This window comes from Struthio camelus, chromosome 6 (assembly GCF_040807025.1).
Source record: "Struthio camelus isolate bStrCam1 chromosome 6, bStrCam1.hap1, whole genome shotgun sequence".
NCBI classification, from domain to species: Eukaryota; Metazoa; Chordata; class Aves; order Struthioniformes; family Struthionidae; genus Struthio; species Struthio camelus.
Genome location: NC_090947.1, coordinates 17,819,982 through 17,843,969, shown reverse-complemented (window position 1 = coordinate 17,843,969; position 23,988 = coordinate 17,819,982). Strand labels below are relative to the sequence as shown.

At 39.6% G+C, this 23,988-nt stretch overlaps 2 protein-coding genes across 6 annotated transcripts in view; one reads left to right on the top strand and one right to left on the bottom strand.

The window, feature by feature from the left end:
• Positions 1 to 13,747, bottom strand: part of NCKAP1 (NCK associated protein 1) — an 80,563-nt gene extending 66,816 nt beyond the window's left edge. Inside the window, exon 1 of one of the 5 annotated variants that reach the window (XM_009676329.2) lies at positions 13,724 to 13,747. In XM_009676329.2, the coding sequence (XP_009674624.2) occupies positions 13,724 to 13,732 (9 nt within the window). In that variant the 5' untranslated portion in view covers positions 13,733 to 13,747. Of the gene's footprint in view, positions 1 to 173; positions 366 to 13,723 lie in introns of those variants that run through there. The other 4 variants (XM_068948366.1, XM_068948367.1, XM_068948365.1 and 1 more) reach the window with 4 other exon arrangements.
• Positions 13,748 to 15,498: 1,751 nt separating this feature from the next.
• DUSP19 (dual specificity phosphatase 19) lies at positions 15,499 to 23,658 on the top strand. Its single transcript, XM_068948371.1, has 4 exons — positions 15,499 to 16,183; positions 16,416 to 16,462; positions 18,084 to 18,236; positions 22,416 to 23,658. The coding sequence occupies exons 1-4, from the start codon at positions 15,958 to 15,960 to the stop codon at positions 22,635 to 22,637; spliced, it is 648 nt and encodes a 215-aa protein (XP_068804472.1). The 5' UTR covers positions 15,499 to 15,957; the 3' UTR covers positions 22,638 to 23,658.
• The last annotated feature ends 330 nt before the right edge of the window (positions 23,659 to 23,988 follow it).

Here is a 23,988-nt window from a genome sequence, read left to right as displayed (position 1 = left end):
GCCGCCGCTAGGCCGCAGCGCAGGGGGGCCGCGACCGGATGAGCCGCCAGCCGGCAGGCGCCGGCAGCCCCGCCGGCTCCGCCAGGGCCCAGGCGGGCGGCGGCGGGGATGGAGCCCGGCCCCGGCCCGGCCCCGGTCCCACTCCCGCCGCCTCCCCGGCGGGGCCCCCGCACCTTCTTGATGTTGTAGAGCCGCGTGAGCATGCCGACGCCCCGGTCGTTCAGGATGGTCAGCTTCTCCGCCAGCTTCTGCTGGCTGGGCTGCAGCACCGCGCGCGACATCCTGAGCCCGGCCCCGGCCCCGGCGCGGCCTCCGCTGCGGCGGCCTCCGGCGCTGCGCTGCGCTGCGCCGCCCCGCACGGCGCCGCCGCCGCCGCCGCCTCCCCTCCCGCCGCCCGCTCGCGGCCCGCTGGGCGTGGCGACCGTGACGGCGACGGCGGCCGGCCCGGCCCGGCGCAGGGGGCGCCACGTGACGCGGCCGGCGGGCGCCCCCTGCGGCCGGCGGCGGCGCTGCCCCGCGGGCTGGGGCGCCGCGCGGCTCGGGCTCGCCCGCGACACCTCCGCCTTCCCGCCGCCGGGGCCCACCGAGGAGGAGGAGATCCCGAGCCCCGGACAGCTGGCGCTCACCGCTCGTAAAAATTTAGGCTCCATTTTTTTAAAATTGGGTTCCCGAAGGAATGGGATTTGGTTTTCCCTTCGGTTTGTTTTTATTTTTAATTTCTGAGTCGTTAGGTTGTATTTTACTTAGAATTCTACGTTGTATTTCAAAACAGTGAAGCACATTAGTTTTTCTCCTAAATTTGTAATGAAAACTGATTTTTTCACTTAATCATGTGAAATCAAGAACTGAAGGTTAGCAGAGCTGTGTATAGTGTATATGGACACAATTATCCGTACTAGTGACACTCACTAATTTTCTGAGAGAACCTTTGTCAGTAACACACAAGCCACTTTCATGATGGGATCCTGGAAGCAAAAAAAGAATCGTACAGACATCTGCTGAAGGTGGTATCAATAAGTTCAGAGTTAGCAACACGCTGAAATTTATGAGGCTCTTATTCCTCTGAGCCATTGCTTTAGAAAGCTGCACAGCAAATTCAGAGAAATACCATTTCACCAATTAGATGACTCACACAGCCACATATATTTTTTCTCTTGGAGCTACAAAGTTTAAAAGGATGCATTTTTAAGTAACAGTGAGATTCCTATGTCATAAATACCCCAAACAGGCATCCGTGAGACCTCTCCCTGTATTCCAAACTTCGTTGTTACCTGTTACTGAGACAGTGCTACTGCTGAGCAGCCAGCACAACCAGCTGGTACGAAAGTCAACTCAGGCTGCTTAATGGAAGATGCACCTAAGAATTAATCTTCTAGTCTATTTCTCTCTCTCTCTCTCTCTCTCTCTCTTTTAATAATGACACCATCTGTGCTTTTTATTGCATTTATTTTAATCTTCGGTTCATATTTTCACATTAGAGATCAGAATCAGCCTTTCAACAGTTTTAAACTAATAGATTCAGAAAGCATAGGAATAAATGTGAGAAGCCTAAATGTAACTAATTTGTTACCAACCTCCTCCTCCTCTTTAGCAGTTACAAGATAATTTATGATTCAGAATGAAACCGGGAAGCAAGAACTTAGAGTTCTAATCTGAAGCCTGCTACTGAGTCATTTTTTGGCCTTTAGCAGTTAGTTTTCTGCCTCAGCTTTTTGTCCAAGAGTTGGGAATAATCTTTTATAGCATACCTAGCAATAATGTTGCAAAGATTAATTAGTTTAGAGCTGACCTTTCACCACTGTAGTCTATAGAAAACATCAGAAACATTCAAATTAGTCTTTAAATTTATAATGCATAAAATGCTATGTAATTTCAAAGTATTAAATGGAAAATATTTACAGTAATTCTATTATACAAAGCATCTTTCTTCTGTTAAAAATTCATTTTAAAATCAATATTGAATGTAGTATTTCTAGTTGCAATAAAGATACTTCCTATGTAGTTCCACTGAAAAGCAAGAACAAAAAATATGCTGTTGCTGAGTGCAAACTTCTTTTTCTCATCCACACCTAAAACAAGTAACCATCAATTTTCAATTCTGTATTCACTTGTTTTTGAGCCATATTCAGTCTTCTGGAAGTTTCAAACAATAACAGCCATATAATATGCCATTTATACATAGCCAAGCAAGTGGACTGATATTAACAGCGACAGGGTTCAGTATGAGTTTGTGTGTGTCATATTTTACCATCTATGACCTAACATACTCATCTTCCTCCCCTTGAAATTAGTAGTAAAACTACTACGGTTTTATGACTACTACTATGGGTTACATTGGGGTCAAGGCCACTTGGTTTTAAGCCTCTACGGTAAGGCTGGCACTTACAGAGCTCGCTGGAACAGTTTCAAGCTCTCTGTAACCACTGGCAATCCCTTGCTGTCTTTCAATACAAAAGCAATCACAATCACTTTCCGCACTGGAGAGGTTGCAAGTTGAGGCATTGAATGGAAACATGACTGACTCTCCTCTGTAATAATGGCATAGCATTCTGATTTTAAACTCCTACACTACTTATGAGGCTATTTACAAGATCCTATTGTAAGAAGCACCTCTGGTTGCTATAATTATCAATGCAAATGATGCCGAGTTAGTTGCATTTCTTGAAAACGTATTAAATATCAGATTAAGGAAAAGCTCAATACCAGTAAATATGAACCTCTGGTATTTACAATCAATTCTTTATTAACTTGCAGCTATACAGTCCTAATATTAAATAGAATATTGTCTGAATTTATCACTATAACATGGTTAGTCACAGATTTTTAACACTTTTCTGCTAAAATCTATTCAAGCATTATGATGAAAAACAATCTCTACATTAAGTGGAGCCTGACAAAATAGACCGGATGTTTTCAAGTACAGGCTGTGCCTCACCACCTTCCAGATTTTTCAGCAAAAGGTCTCGCTGAGGTGCCTAGACCTGATCAGGAAAAGAAGGCGTATCATACCTCAATTCAGGGGAAGATGTGAAAGGGAAGTTCAAAACTCAGTGACGGACGATGTTACTGCCCACACAGACACAACATGCTGCTGGTCACATAATTGGCAGCATCTTGTTGCGCTGAGTGCCAGGACCGGTGGTGAGTTTGGAACTGCAAAGCATGTCTTTTTTCTTCTTGCTTCTAAACACTTGACTGCTTATTAGAAGGAGAAAACGTGCATACCTCTTAGGGAGGATAGGATATCGCTAAAAAGTTATGTCTCACAGGAAGTGCAGCAAAAATGATGTGGAAAACTTTGCTCTATGTGAATGGAAAATTTACAATTATAGAAACTGAGATCAAACTTAGTTAACGTGAATGTATATAATCAAGCAGTGAAAAGGCAATTTTGTCATTGTTTTTAATGGAAGCAGGGTTAAGCCCATGTTCTCATACTACTTTTTGCTAGAACTTTATTTTGAAACTGCTGGAATAGGCATTAGGTTTTCAGCAGGAAGTTTTGTTGCATATTAGAGTATAAAAATATATCTGCTTTGTTGAGTCTGGGTTCACCAGTTTAGCAGGAAGCATAACAGTGAAGCAGAAATACAAGCTTTGTCAGTGACAGCATAGCTTTTAGAGGTGTGGTGAAATTAAAATGTAGTGAAGGGAAGAATAAGGCTACCAATTATTTTTAAAACATATGCAACACCTACTTCCTTGATGTTTTATTAATGATTAACATTCAAACAGGTTGCTATATTTAATTCAAAAGTATGAGCTATGGGTAAGTGTAGCAAACATTTCAGGTTTGTTTTGGGCTCAGCTCTGATCCTTTCAAAGGCAACTTTCAGTTCAGTTGAGGATCTAATAGTGCTATTCACAATGGGCCTTTTAGACAGTAAAGAAAATTTTGTTTGAGAAACTTCTAAAGAAGAGGCACCATAAGCCAAGAAGTTCCAGGTGTACCAACTTCATGTGGTGTTTGGCAAAGCATGTAAATTGTATGTATACTTTTCTAGCACTGCTACTTTAAAAGACATGATGGGCAATTCATGACTGCAGAGTAGATGGTATCATCAACTAGATCTTTGCTACTATTATAACCTTTGTTCTCGGTTTACCTGCTTCCATTTTGGGGGCCATTCAAACTTTGTAATCCCAGCCGAACGGCAGCCGTGAGGAGCTGCACTCTCCATGAGTCCACTACCTAGCTTCTGCCAACTTAGCCAGTAAAGCCCAAGAAATGACTCTTACGCAGACCTATTTTGTTCAATATCTCATTTTCAAATAGACACAATTCAAAACACAATTCAAAACACAAAGGCAAGCTGTTGTCTGAACTGACTAGAATTTTTAAACTGTCATCATTATCATTCCATTTAGGTATGCCATGGCATTTATGTTAATAACATAAGGTATTTGTTATATTGCTAATCTTGGGATTCAAAAGCACACAAGCTGAAAACTTTACCATACAAAGCCTACACCATTGTTTAGATCATTTATAAGAATAATAAATAGCACGGACTACGCAAAGCTGCCTTTATCAAGTAGACTTTTAATCCTGTCTACAGAGGCAACAGGTTCCAAAGACTCACAAAACCATGCTGGTAAAGATTTATGACATACATTTCAATCCATAATTTTCTTGATGAATCCCAACTTAACTTTTTCATTTAATCTGGCATAAAACTAACATAGCTGTAATTTCCCATGTCCTCTTTTTTTTCCCTCCCTTTAAAACTATTTGGACATTTTTTAAATCCATTCTCACAGCAACATGTTCAGTTTCATCCCTGTATCAGTAAATCCCTCTAGCTGAAGTTGTGCATGACATGCGGCAGTTGCTCAAATGTACTAGGCCTTTAAACTTTGAAGAAAAGAGTATGAACATTGGGCGTGGACTGAAACTAGGATGAGGACTGGATTAGGGCTCAGGCTGGCAATTATTGACAAAAGATTGGACCCTGGGTTCAGAAGGGGACCTGACTATGTTTTGGCCTTGTACTGAGAATAGCCATGTAAATTGTTACTAGGCCCTCCATTATCAGAGGTTCCTGGGATAAACCTAGAATTATAATTTTGGATTCAGGATGAAAGAAGCCAATAAGTTTTGAGAATACTGGGTATCTGAAGTAGGTTAGATCTTATTTCAGTAATGAGCTATTTCGCTTTGGAATTGTTATGTATCTTAACTATAGGCTTGGGGAATGAGAACATTCCGGGTGAAGACTAAAGAGATAGAGCTTAGAAAGCATTGGTGAGCTAGGATTTGGCTTGTTACAGCATGGAATACTGGTTACTTTTATAACTGAGATGGGATCACGATGCTAGGTTAGATGCAACAGCATGGTTTCAAGCTGGAGCTAGGATTACAGCTGGTTCTTGCAGAAACCATTCAGCAAATAGACAAAAGAGTTTTCTCTTTGGCTGTCAAATAAAGCTTATGAGGGCTCTCAGGCTGAGTCACCAGACTAAATTAAGGTCTTGATCTGATATGGGCATGGGCTTTAAGTTACATTCCTATGCAGAGGTAGCATCACCAGGTTCAAATAAATTCTGGTAAATCCTGAAATCAGAAAGGGCTCTGGGTTAGGACTCCACCTAGATTAGCAAGCGGTATTTTATTTATAGTTTCCCTACAGGCTGTGATTTCAAGAGGAACCAGCAATGAGATATTTGTGAAGCCACCAAACGGAGATAGAGTGCCTAATGGGCTTGCAAATCTTAATCACAAAGATGACTCACCCCACCCGTGCTGACTGGCTACTAGCTAGAATAAGTCAGGAGTGACTGGTTTGCAAAGGATGGTCTCCATCCCCTTTGGAACTGGGCTGTGGGCAGAAAGTAGTGTGTTGTTGCTGGAATAGGGATGCCAACTTGTCAAACAGGACCCATCAAGGTGGTCCTGCACACACAGAAACAGTGGGGCTACTGCTGGCCATAAAACGTCTCTAACTTTTTCTAATACGTTGAGCTTCCTAGCCAGCCTTTTCTGATATAGGCACATACAAGCTAATACACTCTGACCTATTTCCTTTAGCATCTGTTACAGTTCTATCCTAGATAGATGGGGTAGCACCAGGGACTAATGCGTGGCTCCAGTTATAACTGTACAAAAATAACCTATTACAGGTTTGTTTGTTTGTTTGTTTTCCCATGCATGAGAATGCCAGAGAACAGCAAGTACCTGTTTAAATACAATAGTTTTTAAGGCCCATCCAGCAAAGACCAAGGAAGAAGCCTTCTAAATGTAGGGTAAGTTTAATGTCGAAGAGGAAAATAGGATTTTCATTTCAGAAAATGAATGGCCAAAGAATGAAGGATTATCCTCCAGTGTTGCTAGGGATCATATGTTTACCAACCAGGGGGGATCTCAGATACTGACTAGAGTAAAAATCAAGTGTTCTCTGAAGCCTGAGGTTTACATAGAACGGAACAGACCAGCTGTAGATTTTTATAGATGAAATATACGTGGAGAAGAGCAAGTTAGCGGAGAAGGATAATACAAACATCAGCCAAAATGTCACATCAATGAGCTATGATCAAACTGGGAAACAACTTTAAAAAACTATTACAGCAAAAAAATTATTACAATTATCCACATCTCCATCCGTAATGTTTTCTCCATTTGACAAAGAAATGTGAATTCCATACTTGAGGGTATGGAATACATGAGAGTTGTAAAATACTTATTCAACTTAAAACAGAAGTGGAAACAATACTGTGACAGATACGACAAAAATCTATCTCCAGGATGCAACGTGAATCCGTATGTGTGGAAAAGGGTAGCAGGCCAGGATAAGGCTGTGTATTAAGGAGTACCTCATACTTTAAATAACTGTTCCTCAGAACTAAAGTCCAGTGCTTATTAAGACTGTTACAGTAAAAATTATATGTGGTCATCACTTCAAATTTATATCACTCGAAAAATATATGGGATGAATCTGTGCCTTAATATTTGCCGTTCAAATATGCTGCTAAACCCAACTGTTGTTGAGTTTCTCTCTGAAATAAGATGCAGAAAATATTGCTACTGTGTCATCAGGTACTGTAATTTTACTATAGGAAGCCTAAGCCTTTTTAAGTGCTTATTTCCTAATGCTTTACTCCCTACGGGAAAATTGCTTGATTGCCTTCACTGAAGTAGAGGAACGGATATCAAATAATCTGTTTGTATAGATTAGCTGAAAAACTACTTTTTTGGTATATTTTTAAATTTTCTTCCCAGTTTAGATAATATTCATAGAGTGAATGTGAAATAATACAAACACAGTTTTAAGGAAATTTAAAAGGCAATAAAATCATTAATTCTAAGATTTATACCAATTATTCCTAATGGATCTCCTTAGGTGGAGTTGTTCTACTGCATGTAGAGCTTTTCAGACACGTTTCCTCTTTAGTAATAATACTTTCAAGTTAATTTTTTACAGAAGTACCCCTGAATATCTTTTAACATATTTGAAAAAGATATTTGGCTTACAGGTATAACTCTCTTGCAAAAAACACTGGAAGGTATATATAATATTTTGTGTCTTTGATAATGAAACTGTTAATGATCTAGCTTTTACTACTCAAAAAACCCAAATGTCTAATGCAGGAAATGCAGCTTCTTGAACCTCAAAGGTTCAACTTGCTGGATTATGTTCTGGTAATAGGGGATGCCATTAGCAAAGTATTATCAAAGATTTCATCTGCTTGAACTAATAAAGCTCATTGTTTAGGGCTGGAGAGAAAACAGCTAATCCATTTTATGAAATACTGTGAAGTTTCTAAATTAAGGCAAAGCCAAGAACTCTCAATACTACTCACAATAAGTCAATGACTGGTATTCAAAATATTGAAAAACCTTTTTGGTAGGACATTTGTCATTGCAATCAGACTTGAATGCAAATCTTTCACACTTAAGGACAAAGTTATCCAGGAGGCTTTTGGTGATTCTGAAAACAGAGGTAGGGAAAGGGAACAAAGGGAAAAGCTAGTTATTACTGATTTTGACAAGATAGTCAATCTTAAACATAAGAAATCTTCCTAACTAAGATGTTATCAAAATAACACTTTACCTCAGACAAAGGTATCCATACTGACATCCTCATTTGTAATTTTCTACCATTGGTTTAAGTCTAAATTAATTAGTTTTTTCTAATGTAAATCAGAAAACATTGCTACATCATCCTAAGCATCGTTTACATTCTACATGTAAAAATGAACTACATATAAATAGAACTCCATCACAGATTTTTTTTTCTTTTTCTAATGACCAAACAGAATGGAAGGTCTCAAATACTTCATATTATTTAATCATGACTTTTTAAAGTTGGGACTGACATTCGAGTTGAAGTAAAATGATTCTGTACATTCTCTTTACTGAAATACTCAAAAGGAACTTACCTTTCAGTCTGCCTGCCCATTGAAGAATAAAAGAAAAATATTAAGTGCACCCAAAGAGACAATCAATCTGGTTTAGGTCAATCTAGGTCTTTCTTCAGTCATGCAGTATACCAAACTAGTGAGTTTTTTTCTCTGTGTGCATGTCTGTATGCATGAAGGTATGCATATGTTTCAGCCTGTCACCTCTTTTTCTGGAAATGTCTTTCCTTTAAGAGTTATGAGTTCTCTTCTCTTGATGGAAACCTTGCTGTTCAATCACTTTCAAACATCCCCAGAACATTTTGACAGATACCTCGATCTCAGGCCTCATAGCAAAAAAATCACAGCAGTGTCACTTTCTTTGCTGATACATGCAATATCACATTACAAATTTAGTTATGATAGCAGTTTTTACTGCATCAGTATTATTGACTAGTAAGGCTTTACTTTGTCACCTGCAGTTTGCATTCTGTTACAGTTCACAGATATAGCTTTGGGGTGAGGGAGTTTATGTATTTAAAATATTAAGTGATCTTATGAAATTTTTAAGCTTCATAATGCTAAGCATATTAATTTTTATTATTCAGCTGAGCAGAAAGAAAATAGAACATAAGAACTTTGTCAGATCAAAAGTCCATCCAGGTCAGTATCTTGTATGAAATCAGTGACTAAAGAATGGATCCCTAAAAAAGAGGGCAAGAACAGACTAAGCATATAGCAGTGCTTCTGTAGAATATACTCCCAGACTCCAACTGTTTGTGGCTCAGGGACTTTGTGAGCCACTGATACTGTCTTTGTATTTAATAGCTGTTGAACTATTCTACAAATGTGTCCATCATTTTCTGAACCTATGCAAACTTCTAGGATCCTGTAAGCAAAGGCTCCCTTAGCTTAATAGCGTCTTGTATGTAGGAATTTGAAGGAATAACATAGGTCTCTTCCTGCCTGAGTATATTTGTATTCTGAGCAGGAAAGGAGAAAATTAGTCTCTTTTCCTTCTTAGTGCCCAGAAGTTATTTGGCAGATCTGGGCTGGCTGAATCAAGCAATAGATACAGAACGAGCTAAGGCAGATAGTTTCTTTTTCCTTCCCTGCCTGCAGGGAACAACTTCCCACACACCAGCATGCAGCATAATGTGGTATTAGTAATATGCTAAGGCAAGAAGATACTGGGAAACCATATTCTCCAGTTTTTAAAAGGAGAGATGCTATGCTCATACATGTTCCACTTCACCTTAACTCCTATTTATAGAAGTTGTCTCTTAATTGTAAACAGTAAGAGGAGCTCCCAATACCATATCTGAACAAGCTAACCTGTGAAATAATTCTTCTACTGAACATCTTCTGAAAATTCTTCTGACATCAAATACCATAAGAAGCTGTATGGGTTTCCTTCTTGAACTTTGTAAAGCTGGAAAAACTAGCTAAGCATCGTTGTGTAAATCAAAATGTTAATATTTTATTATGTCTGTGGAAGCTACACATAAGTAAAAGCTACACATAAGATGTTACAGGAATTCTGAAATAAACTTTGATTTTACCCTCTGAAACTAACTTTCCAGGCTGTAGGCTTAGCCCCTGCTGCAAGAGAAACCTTTGGGGACTTCTGTTCTAAAGTAGCTCACATGTCTTTGAGTGACCACTGAAATAAAACTATACAGAAAAAAAAAATCTAGGAGAAAGATTAATTGCTCTTATGCAGAAATGAGCTGATAGGAGCTGAAGTGCAAGATGGAAGTTGCTCTTTTGAGTGTTCTGATAAAAAAAAAAAGTGAGACGTCATAATGTTCAGCCTCTGAAAAATCGTAAATCTAACTTTCAGCTTTATTTTTTTTTTAAACTCATTTGGAGAAAGAAAACTATGCTTTGGGTTTCAAAGAACTTAGAAACCTTGGGAACATTACAGAAGTTCACCTATGTGGCATCATTTCTTTTGAAAAGCTCAGATCTTTTTCTTTCTCTGTGGAGGTCTTGAACTCCACAGGTTCTTTTCAGACTTTATTGCAAAGTTAACTTCTCTTAGGTCAATTTTTCTGAAGTGAAAGTATTCTTAGAATGAAATAACACACAAATGGTGATGAACATTTGCCTTAGTGACTGACAGTCACCAAGCTAACTGGATATTTAATCATTACTCCTCTGCAGAGCAGCTAGCCTGAGTGGAAGATGTTGTGCGGGTACAGATATTTTTGCTGAAATAAGTCATGTTTTTCCAGTCACTTAATAAACTGTCTCTTTCTCTGATTAATTTTAGCTGTGTCTCTGCTATTGAACTGATCTACCCTGTTTTACACCAAGGTTCATCCACATGCACATTATATATTTATTTGAGCTCACATACAACGCTGCACTGGAGCAAGCCAAAGAGCTTCCACAGAGGAAAAACCAGAGTTCAGATGGGAGGGTATCCCTAGGATACTCCTTATGGTGGCTATCAAACACTTTGGCTTTGCAGTCCGCCCTGTTCTCCAATGCTTATATTCACCACTGTCAGTGACACACTATAAAAATATGTATCTTTTGATCAGTGAATCAGTCCACTCATTTGCATGGATTGCTCACAAGGTGCAGTGAGTGCAGAGAGAAATAATGCTCTGATAAGCGTTTGTAGGCCCATGCCCATATGCATGGCTTTGCTTCTGGGAGAATTTCCCTGCAGCAAGATGAGGATATACTCCAGTAGAAATACCACTGGGTCAGGCTAGCTTTATAAGAGATCAGCAAGCAGTGCTGTTTGAATAAAATAAAATAAAAAATAAAAAATAAAAAATAAATTTAAAAATAAAAAACAAATATTAAAACACAAAAATAAAAATACTTTAAAAAACAAAATAAATAAAACAACAAAATACATTTAAAAATAAAAAATAAACCCCTCCAAAACAATAATAACACAAAATAAAAAATAAAAACAAAAATAAGAATAAAAGATAAAAGAAAAAATACAAAAATACAAAAATAAACAAAATAACAAAATAAAATAGAAGGCTGTCTACCTTGAGGCTAGGGATAGAGTAGGTCCACAGACTTACCAAAATTGTTAGGAACAACCACTGAGCATCTAATTGTTTACAATCTTTTGCAACGTGGTCTGGGCTTTCACACATTATTGCCAGAGCCAGATCACCAGCTCGACCTCTGAGGCTACAAACTTACTCAAAGGCTTAAAGAAGTGGCTCTCTTTCTCGGCTTGACAAACACGCATCTCCAGCTCTAATTTGAAGAAACACTAGGTAGGTACAGCTGATCAAGAATGATCTAGCATATGTCAGGAACACGGCTTTAATGGATGTTTTGATTGGTATTGGAAGTCATTGGAATGGGTATTGGAAGAGGGAATATGTACGTATCTTAGCACGTATAGCAGGTATACTACCTGCTTCAACTGGAAACCTTCTGCAGTAGTAAAAATGGGCACCACAAACACGTCAAATCAAAGCACAAAGAAATTTCAAGACGAGTGAAATTTCAAGGGAGGCCACCACTTCTGGCCTCAGCCCATTCCCAGCCAAGAATAACTACAGATAGTTTAGCCGACAGGTTTACTGCTTCTAGTGTGTAATGAACTGGCGTAGACAAAAAACACAGAAACAAAGTAACAGCTTGCATTGAAGCTGGGCTCACTGAGCCAGATTGCAGTATACAAAACTGCAGCAATAGGTAGCCTGCAGGAATGCCCCGGTAACTCTTAGTTTTGACAGTGGTCTGTATATAGCCTTCAACATGTTCCTGCTTCCCATCACTTTCTGTATTTAGACTAGCTACTATGGTAAACTTTCAAAGTGCCATGTACTTACTAATCTGCCTCTGCCTTTGTCCTTTCTCCCTGTGATGCTAGAAACAACCGCAATAACTGACAAAGTTACAGTTTCTTATGGCTTACCTTGGTGATGTAGCCATTTCAGCACATAAAACTGACAATCCTTGAAGGCTTTTCACTCCTCGCCCTATCCTGCTCCAGAGGAGGCTTTGCTACAAATTCATTCTTCCCCACACAATGCCCTTTCAGACTTTGGTCTACACTTTGGTAGCTTTTTAAGTTCACATACTGTTTACTTCACAGCCATCAATCCACTTAAGTCAGATTTTCCAGACATGTTACTGGATACCAGGATAAACGAGGTTGCACATCCACACCCTCATTCAGCATATGGGACACAGGTGGGCTGAAGAAGAGGCTAGGTTTTCCTCCACAGACCTCACTGACACTTTGCTGGGACTCTGGTTTTCTTACAGAATATTCTTCTCATGCGTACTAGATGTAGATCCACTGCCGCTCATGACAAGTCTAAAGGATGAAAATAAATGAATGAGAACAAACGAATGGTTGTCTCTCTCAGCTAAAACTTCTCTCTATGGGGGAACTGATGCGGGTGTACAGATATGTGCCAAAGCCAATGTCTCTGAAGAGAAATATGTTTTTGTTTTTTTTTTTCAAAGCATGTCATGCTCTAGCCATCCTCCCACATTCCACCTTGCCCTTGCTTAGGGTGGGAATGATCCTGAGCTCATGATTCCACACAGTCAGCTTCTCCAGCAATAACAAAGGCAGCAGGAATAGGCATCATATAGCCTATAGCTTCGCAAAGTTTGAGAATCTGCATCAGGTATGGGCCTGATGGTGGGCACACCATTCTGGAGTGTAGGAGGCAGACAAGTCATTGCTAAAGTGCTCGTGTGTGTGGAGGCACAAATCGTGGTGGAATAGATACTATGTGGGTTGCTACTCCTGCTGAAGTGCAGGCAGCCTGAGTTGCCTGCCTCGAGGGATCCAGGACAAACTGATTGAAAGTGAGCCAGTCCTCCATGCTGAGAACAAGTACCATCAAGTGCTTTGTTCAATGTCTAATGAAGATAGAGCAGTTTAAGCTTTAAGCTGTTCTTCGCGCTTGTTTCAATATGAGATCATCTTTCTCAAATACGGTCAGCCCCAGATAGCACAATGTATTTCAGAAAAGGCTTATTAGACCCTTATACAATAGCATTTTCATTATTTCTCCTTACTTTAAATGCCTCCTGACACATCCTAGGGTCACGCTTGCCTTTCTCATCACCACGTTACATTCATGATTCATAGTCATTCTGTGACCAACTGCTGCACACAGGTTTTTCTCCTTCTCAGTTAATTGCAAGTAATAAACTTCCAGATTGCAGCAAAGGCCCATATTGTTAGTTAGATATTAACTAACAACACTTTGAATTTTGACCCATTTCTTTTACTCTAGTCTTCAAAGTCATCTGGTTATTTCAGTTTGAAATGTCATTAGCATATTAATCAGGGTTCGATTCTCCTCTTCAGTTAAGTTACTGACATAAGCAATCAGCTCTCAATTTTTAGTGCATTTTATAATCAAGTTCAACCACCTACCATCCTCATTCTTCAGAATGCAAGGCTGTTTTCTCAGTCAGTTATCTGGAATGTCTGATTACCATTTCTTTGACAGAAACTGGCTCTTTTACATCGATGAGTAAGGGCGGTGTAACCTGGGTCTAAATGAGTGGTGGAAAGAAATGAAGACAACAGAGAGAGATGACATATTGTCACATGGATTTTCTGAATGTGTACAAGCTGTTTTCTTTAACAATTTGTGCCTACATTATACGTTTCTTAGCTTATACTACATCTACTAGAACACACTCAGCTGAATTTCTTGACACAGACAAAATTAAAGGACCGTGAGCTTAAAGCTCTGCTGCACATGCACTGGCAGATAGCTTATTCATAAACTAAAGATTCAGCAATACCATAAATGCATTCTACCGAAGAGGCGGAGACAGTGTTCAGCTCCTGCTGTATCTTTTGAGGAGTCTTTTATCTTTAGCAAGGCATGCAAGAGAACAGTATTCATCTGTGAACTGAGATCCCATCTTAAACTCTAATCTCCCCAATCATCTTCTCTTCTATTGTGTAATGGAAAATATGAACAACTTGACAGCAGCCTGCATGACAAAAAATAGTGTTTGTGAATAGTCAAGCCAGATCTAGTGCTGATGATGCAGACATACTAATTAAATAATAGTACAGTAATTCTTTTTGTAAACATCTGCAGACTGAATATTCAGAGTGCTAAAAATAGCACAGTTTTTATGTCTAGTAGTGACCCCTGCTGTTTAAGATAGTTATAGCAATGATAAACACTTCCGGAAGATAAATCAACTGCTTTGGAATCAGCTGCTTTTTTGTGTCCACATGTAACGGAGGCTCTTCCTCAGACGTTAAAGAAGAAAATTTATTTGTATTACTAACACTTAATTACCAGGGTCTTATACAGGGTCTTTCACAGCTTAGTCTTGGAAGCTCTCAGGCAACAACATGCCTCAGGTTCGTATGGGGCAGAAGTCAGTTATAAGGCACGTTCCAGAGCAGTGCTACTATAATGGCAGACTTTTCAGAGTCATCGTATCCTCTCAGCTCTAGCTTTAAGGATATTTTAACACTAGAGGGGAAGTACTGTAGAAATCCATCTTTATTCTATGAATTGATATGGAGAATTTCTTCTTTAAAACTGAAATGTACTTCTGGTACAATTTAAGTTAACAGAATTCCCATTTACCTTGATTATAAACAACGATTTCACTCCAAATGTACCTTTTTATTGCAACGATTACACTACAAATAGCACTTTATAGTCTATATAGATTACCTGAAAATATGGGCATTAAGCATCTTGGGAACAAACGGAAGGGAAAGAACAGTGTTACCCTCCCTCCCTTTTCCTTATTTTGTCTCTCTGGTAAATTATGATTTGATAATATTCATAATAATTTGGTAAATTATGAATTAAATGATTCTGATTAGTTTTTGGTTATTGGCCCAATAAGCCAGGAGAAAAGTGATTTTGCATTCTAATGTTTTCCGTATAATTGCTTGTAACATTTTCTCATGCTTCCATGAGGAAACTCACAATCAGACAGGCATTTCTCCACGACTTGTTTTTCGGAACAGCAGCATGTGTTTTGAAGTGCAGCCTCAATCAATCATACCTGCTGCATTTTTCATTGGCGGACCAAAAGCCCAGAAAGGAGAGAAAAAAAAACCCAAAACAAAAAAGCCCTGGCGTTTTCGGTGAGCCTCCAACTTCCCCCCAGGGTCGTAAATACTAAAGAAAAAGCGCTGGCAAATCTGCCACTTCTGGTTCCTTCAGCAAGACAGCTCTATGCTCTCCAGGGCGACCTGAACACCTTAGGGGGAGTGCTCACCAGCGCTTTTCCACAGCCACGGATTGGAGGAGAGCCCGGCGCTCCCCGTGGCGGGTAACGGCCGCCTCGGCATCCTCAGCCGCGGGCCCGGCCCCTCCTTCCCGCGGCTCACGACGATCCCGGCCACTGCCGCTGCCGCCCCACGCCACGGCCGTTACCGCCGCCCGCAGCGACGACGCCAGGACGCGCGAGAGCCGCGCGCGCCCCCGAGGGCTCCGCAGCCAATGGGAGGCGGCGCGCGCTCGGCCAATCGCGGGCCGCCTGGCGCCGCGGCTTGAGGAAGGCAAGGCGCGCGCGCTGCTGCCGTTGCGGTTGCCGTTGCGGTTGCCGTTGGGGCGGGGGGCGCCGCCCAGCTGCCGGCGGGCGGCGTTGGTGGCCGGCGGAGCGGCTCTTGCCGGTGCCATGCACTCGCTCGGAGAGGAGATCCGGAGCTTCTCCCGGGCGAACCTGCGGAAGCAGTGCACCAGGGTGACGACGCTGACGGGGAAGAGGATCATCGAGACGTGGCGGGGCGCCTGCCTGCAGGTGGTGGAGGAGACGGAGCCTGCCGGCGGCGGCGGCTGCGGTTACGTGCCGGACCTCAGCGCCGACCTGCAGGTCGGCGTGGTGCGGCCCTGGCTGCTGCTGGGTGAGTCGGTGCCGCTGGCGAGGCCCGCTGGAAGACCCTGCCTCGCCTCTGGCTGGATGGTTACAGCTAACCGTAGACAGTAAATGTTCACTCTGCTGGTTTGTAGTCAGTGGGCTCCAGGGAAAAGGGTCTCCAGACTTTCAGGAGTGACTGTTGTTGACTTCTTGACAGTGTGGTGCTACCTTGATGCCAAGTGATAATTCACGTGATGGTAAACTTGCTCTCTTTCCAGGGTCGCAGGATGCTGCTCATGATCTGGAGACGATGAAGAAGTATAAGGTAACATCGTGTAGCGATTAAAAACATACCTCACGTAGTGCTTGTTAGAGGATTTTTTTTTTAAGTTGGAAAACTCTAAAAAATGTATGTTCTCAGGTAACTTTAAAGATAGTAGTAATACTACATTTATACTTTAAAAAGGCTGCTACCAATAAAGCTTGCAGCAGCTCCATTCACAGATGGATGGATGCATGTGAGTTTCACAAGAGGCTGAAATACTTTGCTGCAAGACTCATGATTGTTTAGCACTATTTATAGAATACATTCTGGCATTGCTATACATGTTCTTAAGTTTCAGATGCTAGCCAGAATCAAACCCACTGGCTTTTATGGGAGTTGTTAAAAGGAGAAAAACAAAGCAATAACTCTAAGTCTGTCCTGAACATCCATCTTTTTACTCTTCTTTGCTAGGGTAATGAGGTGGTATGGCCTTCAGACCATTGTGCTTCTGCAGGACAGGGCGTGCACTGACCTGGCATCCATTGCCATCTAAATGTCACTTCGCCATAAATTAAAACAATCCATGACTTCACCATACCTTGAACAGAGCAAATATGGTAGGAAGCCAGATTTGCTCTTTTCTGCCAAGTGCAAGTATAGTTTACTCTGAAATTCTTGTGTTCCAGTAAACATTACTGGTGAGTCAGTAGAAACAACATCACTGTGACGGGCTTGGGCAGGCTTTGAAATTTGGGGGATTATGGGGTGTCATTCTGTCAGTACAGGGGTGACCTGTACTGTCATTCCCATTGGTTTCTCTTTTATTTTCCATCTGTATGCTGACAACTCCCTTTTCTGTTTAAAATCCTTACTTCAGTCTGTATGTTTGGGTGAGCACAGATCACTTAATTTCCTCTGATTTGCGATGAGGGGAGGGGAAAAAAAGGAAGTCTTCAATCACATGATTTGTAGTAAGAGGTTTAAAGCTTATTGACCAGGTTGTATGACTGGCTTGGTGCCATTGAGTATCCTCAGACAGCAGATCTCAGTGTCACAATAAATTATGGGGCATTAGCATTCATCCCTGAACGCTATGGTATTTACGGTCACTCTAAATTTCTTGGCACTTCTCTGCAATACTTTAGCTTTCTGTCAAATTCAGTTTAGCTGATCAGTTTCTCACCACATCTGACAAATTAATATTTATTCTTCTTTTATTGTTGGGTAGTGTGTCTCTGTACTGTAAAATGGAAGTTATGCTCCATCCAGAGTTGTTTAAACTGCAGTGATGAAATAAATGATTCCTACTTGTAAATTGAAATGGATTTTGAGTACCTACCTGGTGATCAGATATTAAATAAATTAAAGTTGTGACTCAGAGTAACTTCAGTAGATATGAAGTTACTTATTTGAAATACCTTCATTGCCCTAATGATCATTGCCATTTTGTTTTAATAAAAAAGAAGAAAAGTGAAATATAGCACAACATATTTTAACACTCAGTAAAACTTTACTTTGAAAAAAACACACCATAGGCAGGCTATATATATAAAACTGAATGAACAACAGTGCAGTTGCGTACATTACAGTCTATGTATGTCTAATGAATAGTCTACCTTTCTTACTGTTCAGTTGCTTGCAGTCTTCAGAAAATGCTTTTTTTTTTTTTTTTTGGACTTAGGTTACTCATGTTCTAAATGTGGCATACGGAGTCCAGAATGCCTTCCTCAATGACTTTATATACAAGAGCATTTCTATTCTGGATCTCCCAGAAACTGATATTACCTCCTACTTCCCAGAATGTTTTGAGTTTATTGAGAAAGCCAAGATCCAGGTACAGTATATGAATAATTAATGCTACTAGTTATCCTGTTTAGATTATTTATTGCACTATTTAAAATCTAAAGCAAAAAAGAACATGTGGCACCAAATGAGTACCTTTGTCATTGCTTTTTTCATTTTAAGTAGAGAATTCAAGCAATTTCTAAGCATTCGTAGAAACATGACCCTGCTATTAATCCCCATTCCCTATCAGTGTTACTTTTTTTAGAATGACTGATCTGCATGTTATAGAGACATGCTTCTTTAACAAAGCTGTTGTGTCTTTAGATAAAGAAATCCCATCTAAGTCCAAGTTACCGTATCTGACAGAGAGAAAAGGAAAAACTTTTTTGCTTTTTTTGCTTTTTAAACATCCGTCAGAGCGATTGTTTTGAGTTAGAAGAAAAGGTAACAGGAAGATGAATATGGCTTATACAGCTCTATATGGTTTGTCAGGTGCCATCTACCATCTTTGTGCTTTTTCTCGACCGTTCACTGAAGATGCAACACATTAAACTGTGAAGCCACATGCAGTTATGTACAAAGACTGTCAGAGAACTCTCTGTAGTCTTGAAGCTAATGAGTGATTTCTTGCTAATAAAATCCTGAAAAAGACGTGACATAGGAAATGGAGTGAAGGGACTGCTTTTGGAATTGCTTGGCAGTCCTATATATGACCCAGATTGTCCCTGATTCCTATTTGTAAAATTCAGACTTACTGTATTTTCATAGCAACCTTTGCTTTAGTATAAACACTATGGCTTGACAAACAAACCTTATTGGGCATTATTCCACTATATCTGCCGTATTCATTATTTACATAGTTTGGGGTAAAAGAAGATAATCTTGTCCCAGCTTTCTTTGTGTCACACGGTGTTCTTTCCTTCTCTCATATATCATTTATGAGCTATGTGATACACTTTGTCACTTAATAACCTTTTTAAGGTTTCTAGTTACGGTTTCCACTTCATTTCTAAATGAGACTTGCCATTCATAACTGCAACTGAGTTGCTGCTCTGCCTCTAGTGTTTATGTTCCAGTTACTATTTTGTAAGCAAGGAAATCTTCCTGAAAACTTTTATAGCAATATTAGTAGCTTTGTAATGGAAGAGTTGGGCAAAAGATCAGATAACTGATAGAATAGATGTTCTCAAGGAGCAGTTCATGAAGCATGTGATAGTAGTGTGTGGAAAGTGGGATGGCTGGATGGTTTTGAATCCTCCTATTTGCTTTGTCAAGATAGTGTTAAAAAGGCTTATGATAAGCGGTGTAATGAAGTTGTAGTGCTTTTGTATGTAAGTAGTTACAAAGAGATAGTTTCATTCCCTAAGGTGGGGGAGGGAGAGAGGATCACTGATGAAAGAAAGTGTGATATATAGGAAATTATTCCTAAAACATGGTTAACTGAAGGAGTATGAGAGCACTTATATTAGAGAATGCAAGTAAAGGCTGCACTGTTCCTTAAGTTACTGACAGCTGGTACTCGTAATAGATGGAGTTTTAGAAAACTATAACTGCTCGAGTCTGTAGACACCATGGTACTAATTCTGATACTGATCAGAGCTCACCTCTTCTTCTGGACTTCAAACAGACAGATTGACTACAAGGTATTAGGTGACCCATGTCAAATCATATCGCTATGAATGAGGGGTAGTTTTTATTTTTTGGTTTAATATCTAATCATAAAGTTTATAAAATCTTGTCTTTCAAGAGTGTGCAAAGAACTCTTAGCTCATTCACAAACATCTCTCCTTATTACTTTCTCTCTCTCTCTCTCTTAAAGCAAAAGCCCTGGCACTGCTGAAAAGTAAAGTGAATCCTAAAGAAATTGTGTTAGCCTGGTTCTTCATCTTAGAGCTTGATGCTTCTTTTTCACTGCTTTCCTCAATGGGGTTTTTTGCTGACTGTGCTATATAATCACTATTTCCTTTTGGTGGGAGGACACTATACTTTCTCCTATATAAAAATTCCAAGAAAACTTGGTCTTAAATCTTGCAGGTTCTTGTAAGTTGATAGACCATTTCTGGGTAGGAGAAGGTTGGGCTACAAGGATCAGAGCAGAGACTTCTTAATAAATAGAGAGTAGTTTAATATCTGCACTCTATTTCTTGCTTTTATTCTGTATTCATATCTAATGCAAAATTAATAAGAATGATGTTCCAAATTCATCTCTGTATAAAAAAGCAAGCAACAGGGTTTAGCAAGGAAGGCTAAATGTGCTCAGTGGTAACTTTGGTTTAATGTTGTTGCCCTTGTTCATTCGTGTTCAGTAATTTTCAGTTCTATTGCATTGATATCATTATATAATTTTTGGCAGTATACCACAGAGCAGTCATAAAAGGAAACTTGAGAGAAATATGAAACAGGAAAGTAAAGCATGAACTGTACAAGAAAAAAATGAATCACTTTCAAATGTTGATTTTTCACTCTGAACGTCACTGCTAGATATTGATCTCAGTTACAGTAGGTTATGTCTGAAATAACCCATTGAATCAGTAAAAGCTACTGCAGATCTACAGTGGATAAGCTTGAGCAATTGCTTCCTTAGCAGTGGCATAAATGTAATTTTTTAATATCATATTATTCTTACTAAGGAGGCAACAGATTTAGAGTTTTCCAGTGGCATGTCTGCAATGAATTGAAATACAGAGATATGTCTGCTTTCCACTCTCTTGCAGTGTGTGGTCAGGAAACACACCCCTATGAATGTGAGAAAGTGAATGAAGATTATAATATCCAGTAGACAATGCAAAGGGGATGTGATTTGCAAAGCGAGAAGGGGTGAAACTGTGATTCATTGTGCTGGGATTCAGAAGTTTAGATTCAGTTCCTAACACTGCCATAATCTTGCTGTGTTAACTTGAGCAAGTCATTCTTCTAGTCTTAGCTTAGCACTTATTCAACAAGAATAATACTTCATTTCATATGTCTTTGTCTTATTGTTTAAACTGAAAAATCTTTGAAGCAGGAACCATTTTCTGCTCTGTGTACCAGATGATTGGTACTCCAAGGTCTGTACCTAAATCGTAAAGTTCCTGAAAAGGAACCCCGCCAGTTACAAGATCTTTTTTCCTCTGGGTAAAATGTACATTGAGTAATTTGTGCATGTTAAAGGCAGGCAAAGCTGACTGTAACTATAATATATTTGTTTAGCCTCAAATATCCGAGCACGTTTTGTGTTGTGTTTCGGTATCTTTATCCAGAGCGTGGAGATGCTGGCAGAGAGTTTGCTAGGTTGTAGTCTAACATGCAAACATGACAACTTCACAAAGCCTGGGCATTGCAAATGTGACCTAACCGACACTACACTGTCCAGTGTCTGTCTTTATGATTGTTAACTCATGCCCATTATATTTTAATGAAACTTGCAGTGCCTTTTTGAAGTGTCATGAAATTGCTTCAAAAGTTGTTCAGCAAATATTTAAGTAGGGTAAAAGTATTAATTTTGTATATAATTCAAGATGAGCCTGAATTTAACCACCAGCAGAAACATCTGTGAATTTAAAAGAAGTTCAGTAGTACTGGATTTTGCACCTTAGTCCCTACCTAAGGGACCATAGTTGTACCAACTGATACAATTGGATCAGCAGTATGATGGGGAGGTAGAGATTTGTTGCAAGTCATGCTTTAACTTTGCTGATTTTTCTGTTCCCTATGCATAATCGTGCTTGCCCAGAATCTTCACTGAAGAACTCCAGAGTACACAAGAAGCATGACTGAAACTATGGAATATTCTAATTCATATCTACCTCTGCCTAAGAGCTTGCTGCATCACTATATTTTTAATCTGGTTACAAGATACAGTCAAGTTCCTCTCTGTATTGCAAATACAATCTATTTTTAAATTAGCACCCAATATCTTAGTATCCCAGATGTATTTGATTTGGATTTTATGCGAGGGACATGCTGCAAGGTCTTGGGGAAAGGGACAGAGGAATGGGATCTGGTAATTATTTCTATGACATTAGTATAGTTAGGTCTGAAGTATTTGGTAGTTATAAAGTGGCTTTTGACAAATACTTAATTTGAGGTTCTCTATCTTGTTTGGAGTTACTTACATGTGTATATGTTTTTGTTTTGGACTCCTTAAGGAGTTTTAATACATATTAATACATTTCATATTAAGTTTCCAGTACTGTTACTATGTATTTTATGAGTATCCCAACTAACGTGTTTCATTTGTTTCTTGTAGGATGGCGTGGTACTGGTTCACTGTAATGCAGGAGTCTCTCGTGCAGCAGCAATAGTCATTGGTTTTCTAATGAATTCAGAAGGACTCAGTTTTGCTAGAGCCTTTTCTTTGGTGAAAAATGCAAGGCCTGCTGTTTGTCCAAATCCTGGCTTCATGGAGCAGCTTCACAAGTACCAAGAACACAGTAAAAGGGCAAATGGAAGCATAAATGATCATGACTGATCAAAAGGGAGAAGTGAAACAATCTATAAGTATACAATAACAGATGTTGGATGTACTTTAATCTGTCATTTTGCAGTTCCTTTTCACATGTGCATTTAAAATTCATTCTCTACACATTTTTCTTCTGTGTTTCCCCCTCCTGTTTTCAGCATCTAATCTAGAGGCCAAATGGTGTTCTACTGACTTCAGAGAAGATTTGGCTCAAGAACCAGCTCTTCCTAGAGCAACGTTAGAAAGATCAAGTTCTCTTTTCCTTGCAATATTAGAAAAAACAGAATGATGGGCTTTATTGAACCATCAGACAATGCAGGCAATAGAGACAGAACATAAAATGATAACTGAGATAATAAAGTTGCCGTTTTTACTTTAATACTAAACCAAATCTTTATCCATTCTAGTTGATTGTAACACCTAGATAATAAAATATTCCTGTAATACCGTACCTTGCTATTAGGTCTTGATTTGGTGTTGCAAAGAAAGAAGATTTTATTGAATTTCATGGGCTAGCCAGCTGATAAATATTTTTAGAAATTAAACCAGGTGGTCTTTTGATGGAATTAAAAAAGGCATGGAGTGCTTTAATGCTTTATTTCTTTTTACTGTTTCCCATCAAGTTGTGTTTTGAAGTGCACTAACGTGATGTTTTTGAAATGCTGGAACCAGGCGATCAGTTTTCATTTTGGTAGATTGTTTCAGTGAAGATATGAAAAATGTTTAAAGCAACATCTCTCAGACTACTGCTACTGCGTTTTTTTGTATCCAGTTCTCCACTCCTCTCACTCCGTTCAGCATCACCTAAAAAGAACAGCTGTGATAGGATAGATGACTTTGGCTTTTTGTCTTGTTATCCTCCTGCCACATCTCAGGCTGGAATAACCATCTTAGGATGACACTTCAAAAAAAAAAAAAAAGAATCTGTAAAAGATTTTGTTAATGTAATCAGTGTTTTCTGTGGCCTTCATGCCAGCTCTAAATGGTTTGACGTATTAATATAAAATAAAAAAACCTGTATTTGGTTAAATTTTGTGTTAAATGAGAGATATTTGAAACATTTGTTCACAAGTACTGATACTGGGTTCTCTCCTTCTCATACCACTAATTTGAATTGCAGTGTACCATTGAGTTTGGACTACACCGTGTGTAGTTCTCTGTATTAATTGTTCATGCTAACTATCAGTGCAGGTTTTAGGTTCGCCCCATGTTGCTGTCTGGTCCCCCTTTTCCCGTTGCAACAGGGGAAGGGACCAGTCTCTGTGAACCCTGGAAACGCCAGCCCATCGTTTTCTGCGGTGAGAAAGCTTTTCTGCTTCATCTGCCGCAGGTTCAGGAGTTCTCAGCCCACAGAAACAGC

Coding starts and splice junctions, on each gene's coding strand:
- DUSP19 (XM_068948371.1), top strand. CDS start 15,958: ATGCACTCGCTCGGAGAGGAGATCCGGAGCTTCTCCCGGGCGAACCTG. Junction 16,184..16,415: donor GCGGCCCTGGCTGCTGCTGG/GTGAGTCGGTGC, acceptor CTCTCTTTCCAG/GGTCGCAGGATGCTGCTCAT. Junction 16,463..18,083: donor AGACGATGAAGAAGTATAAG/GTAACATCGTGT, acceptor TTTTGGACTTAG/GTTACTCATGTTCTAAATGT.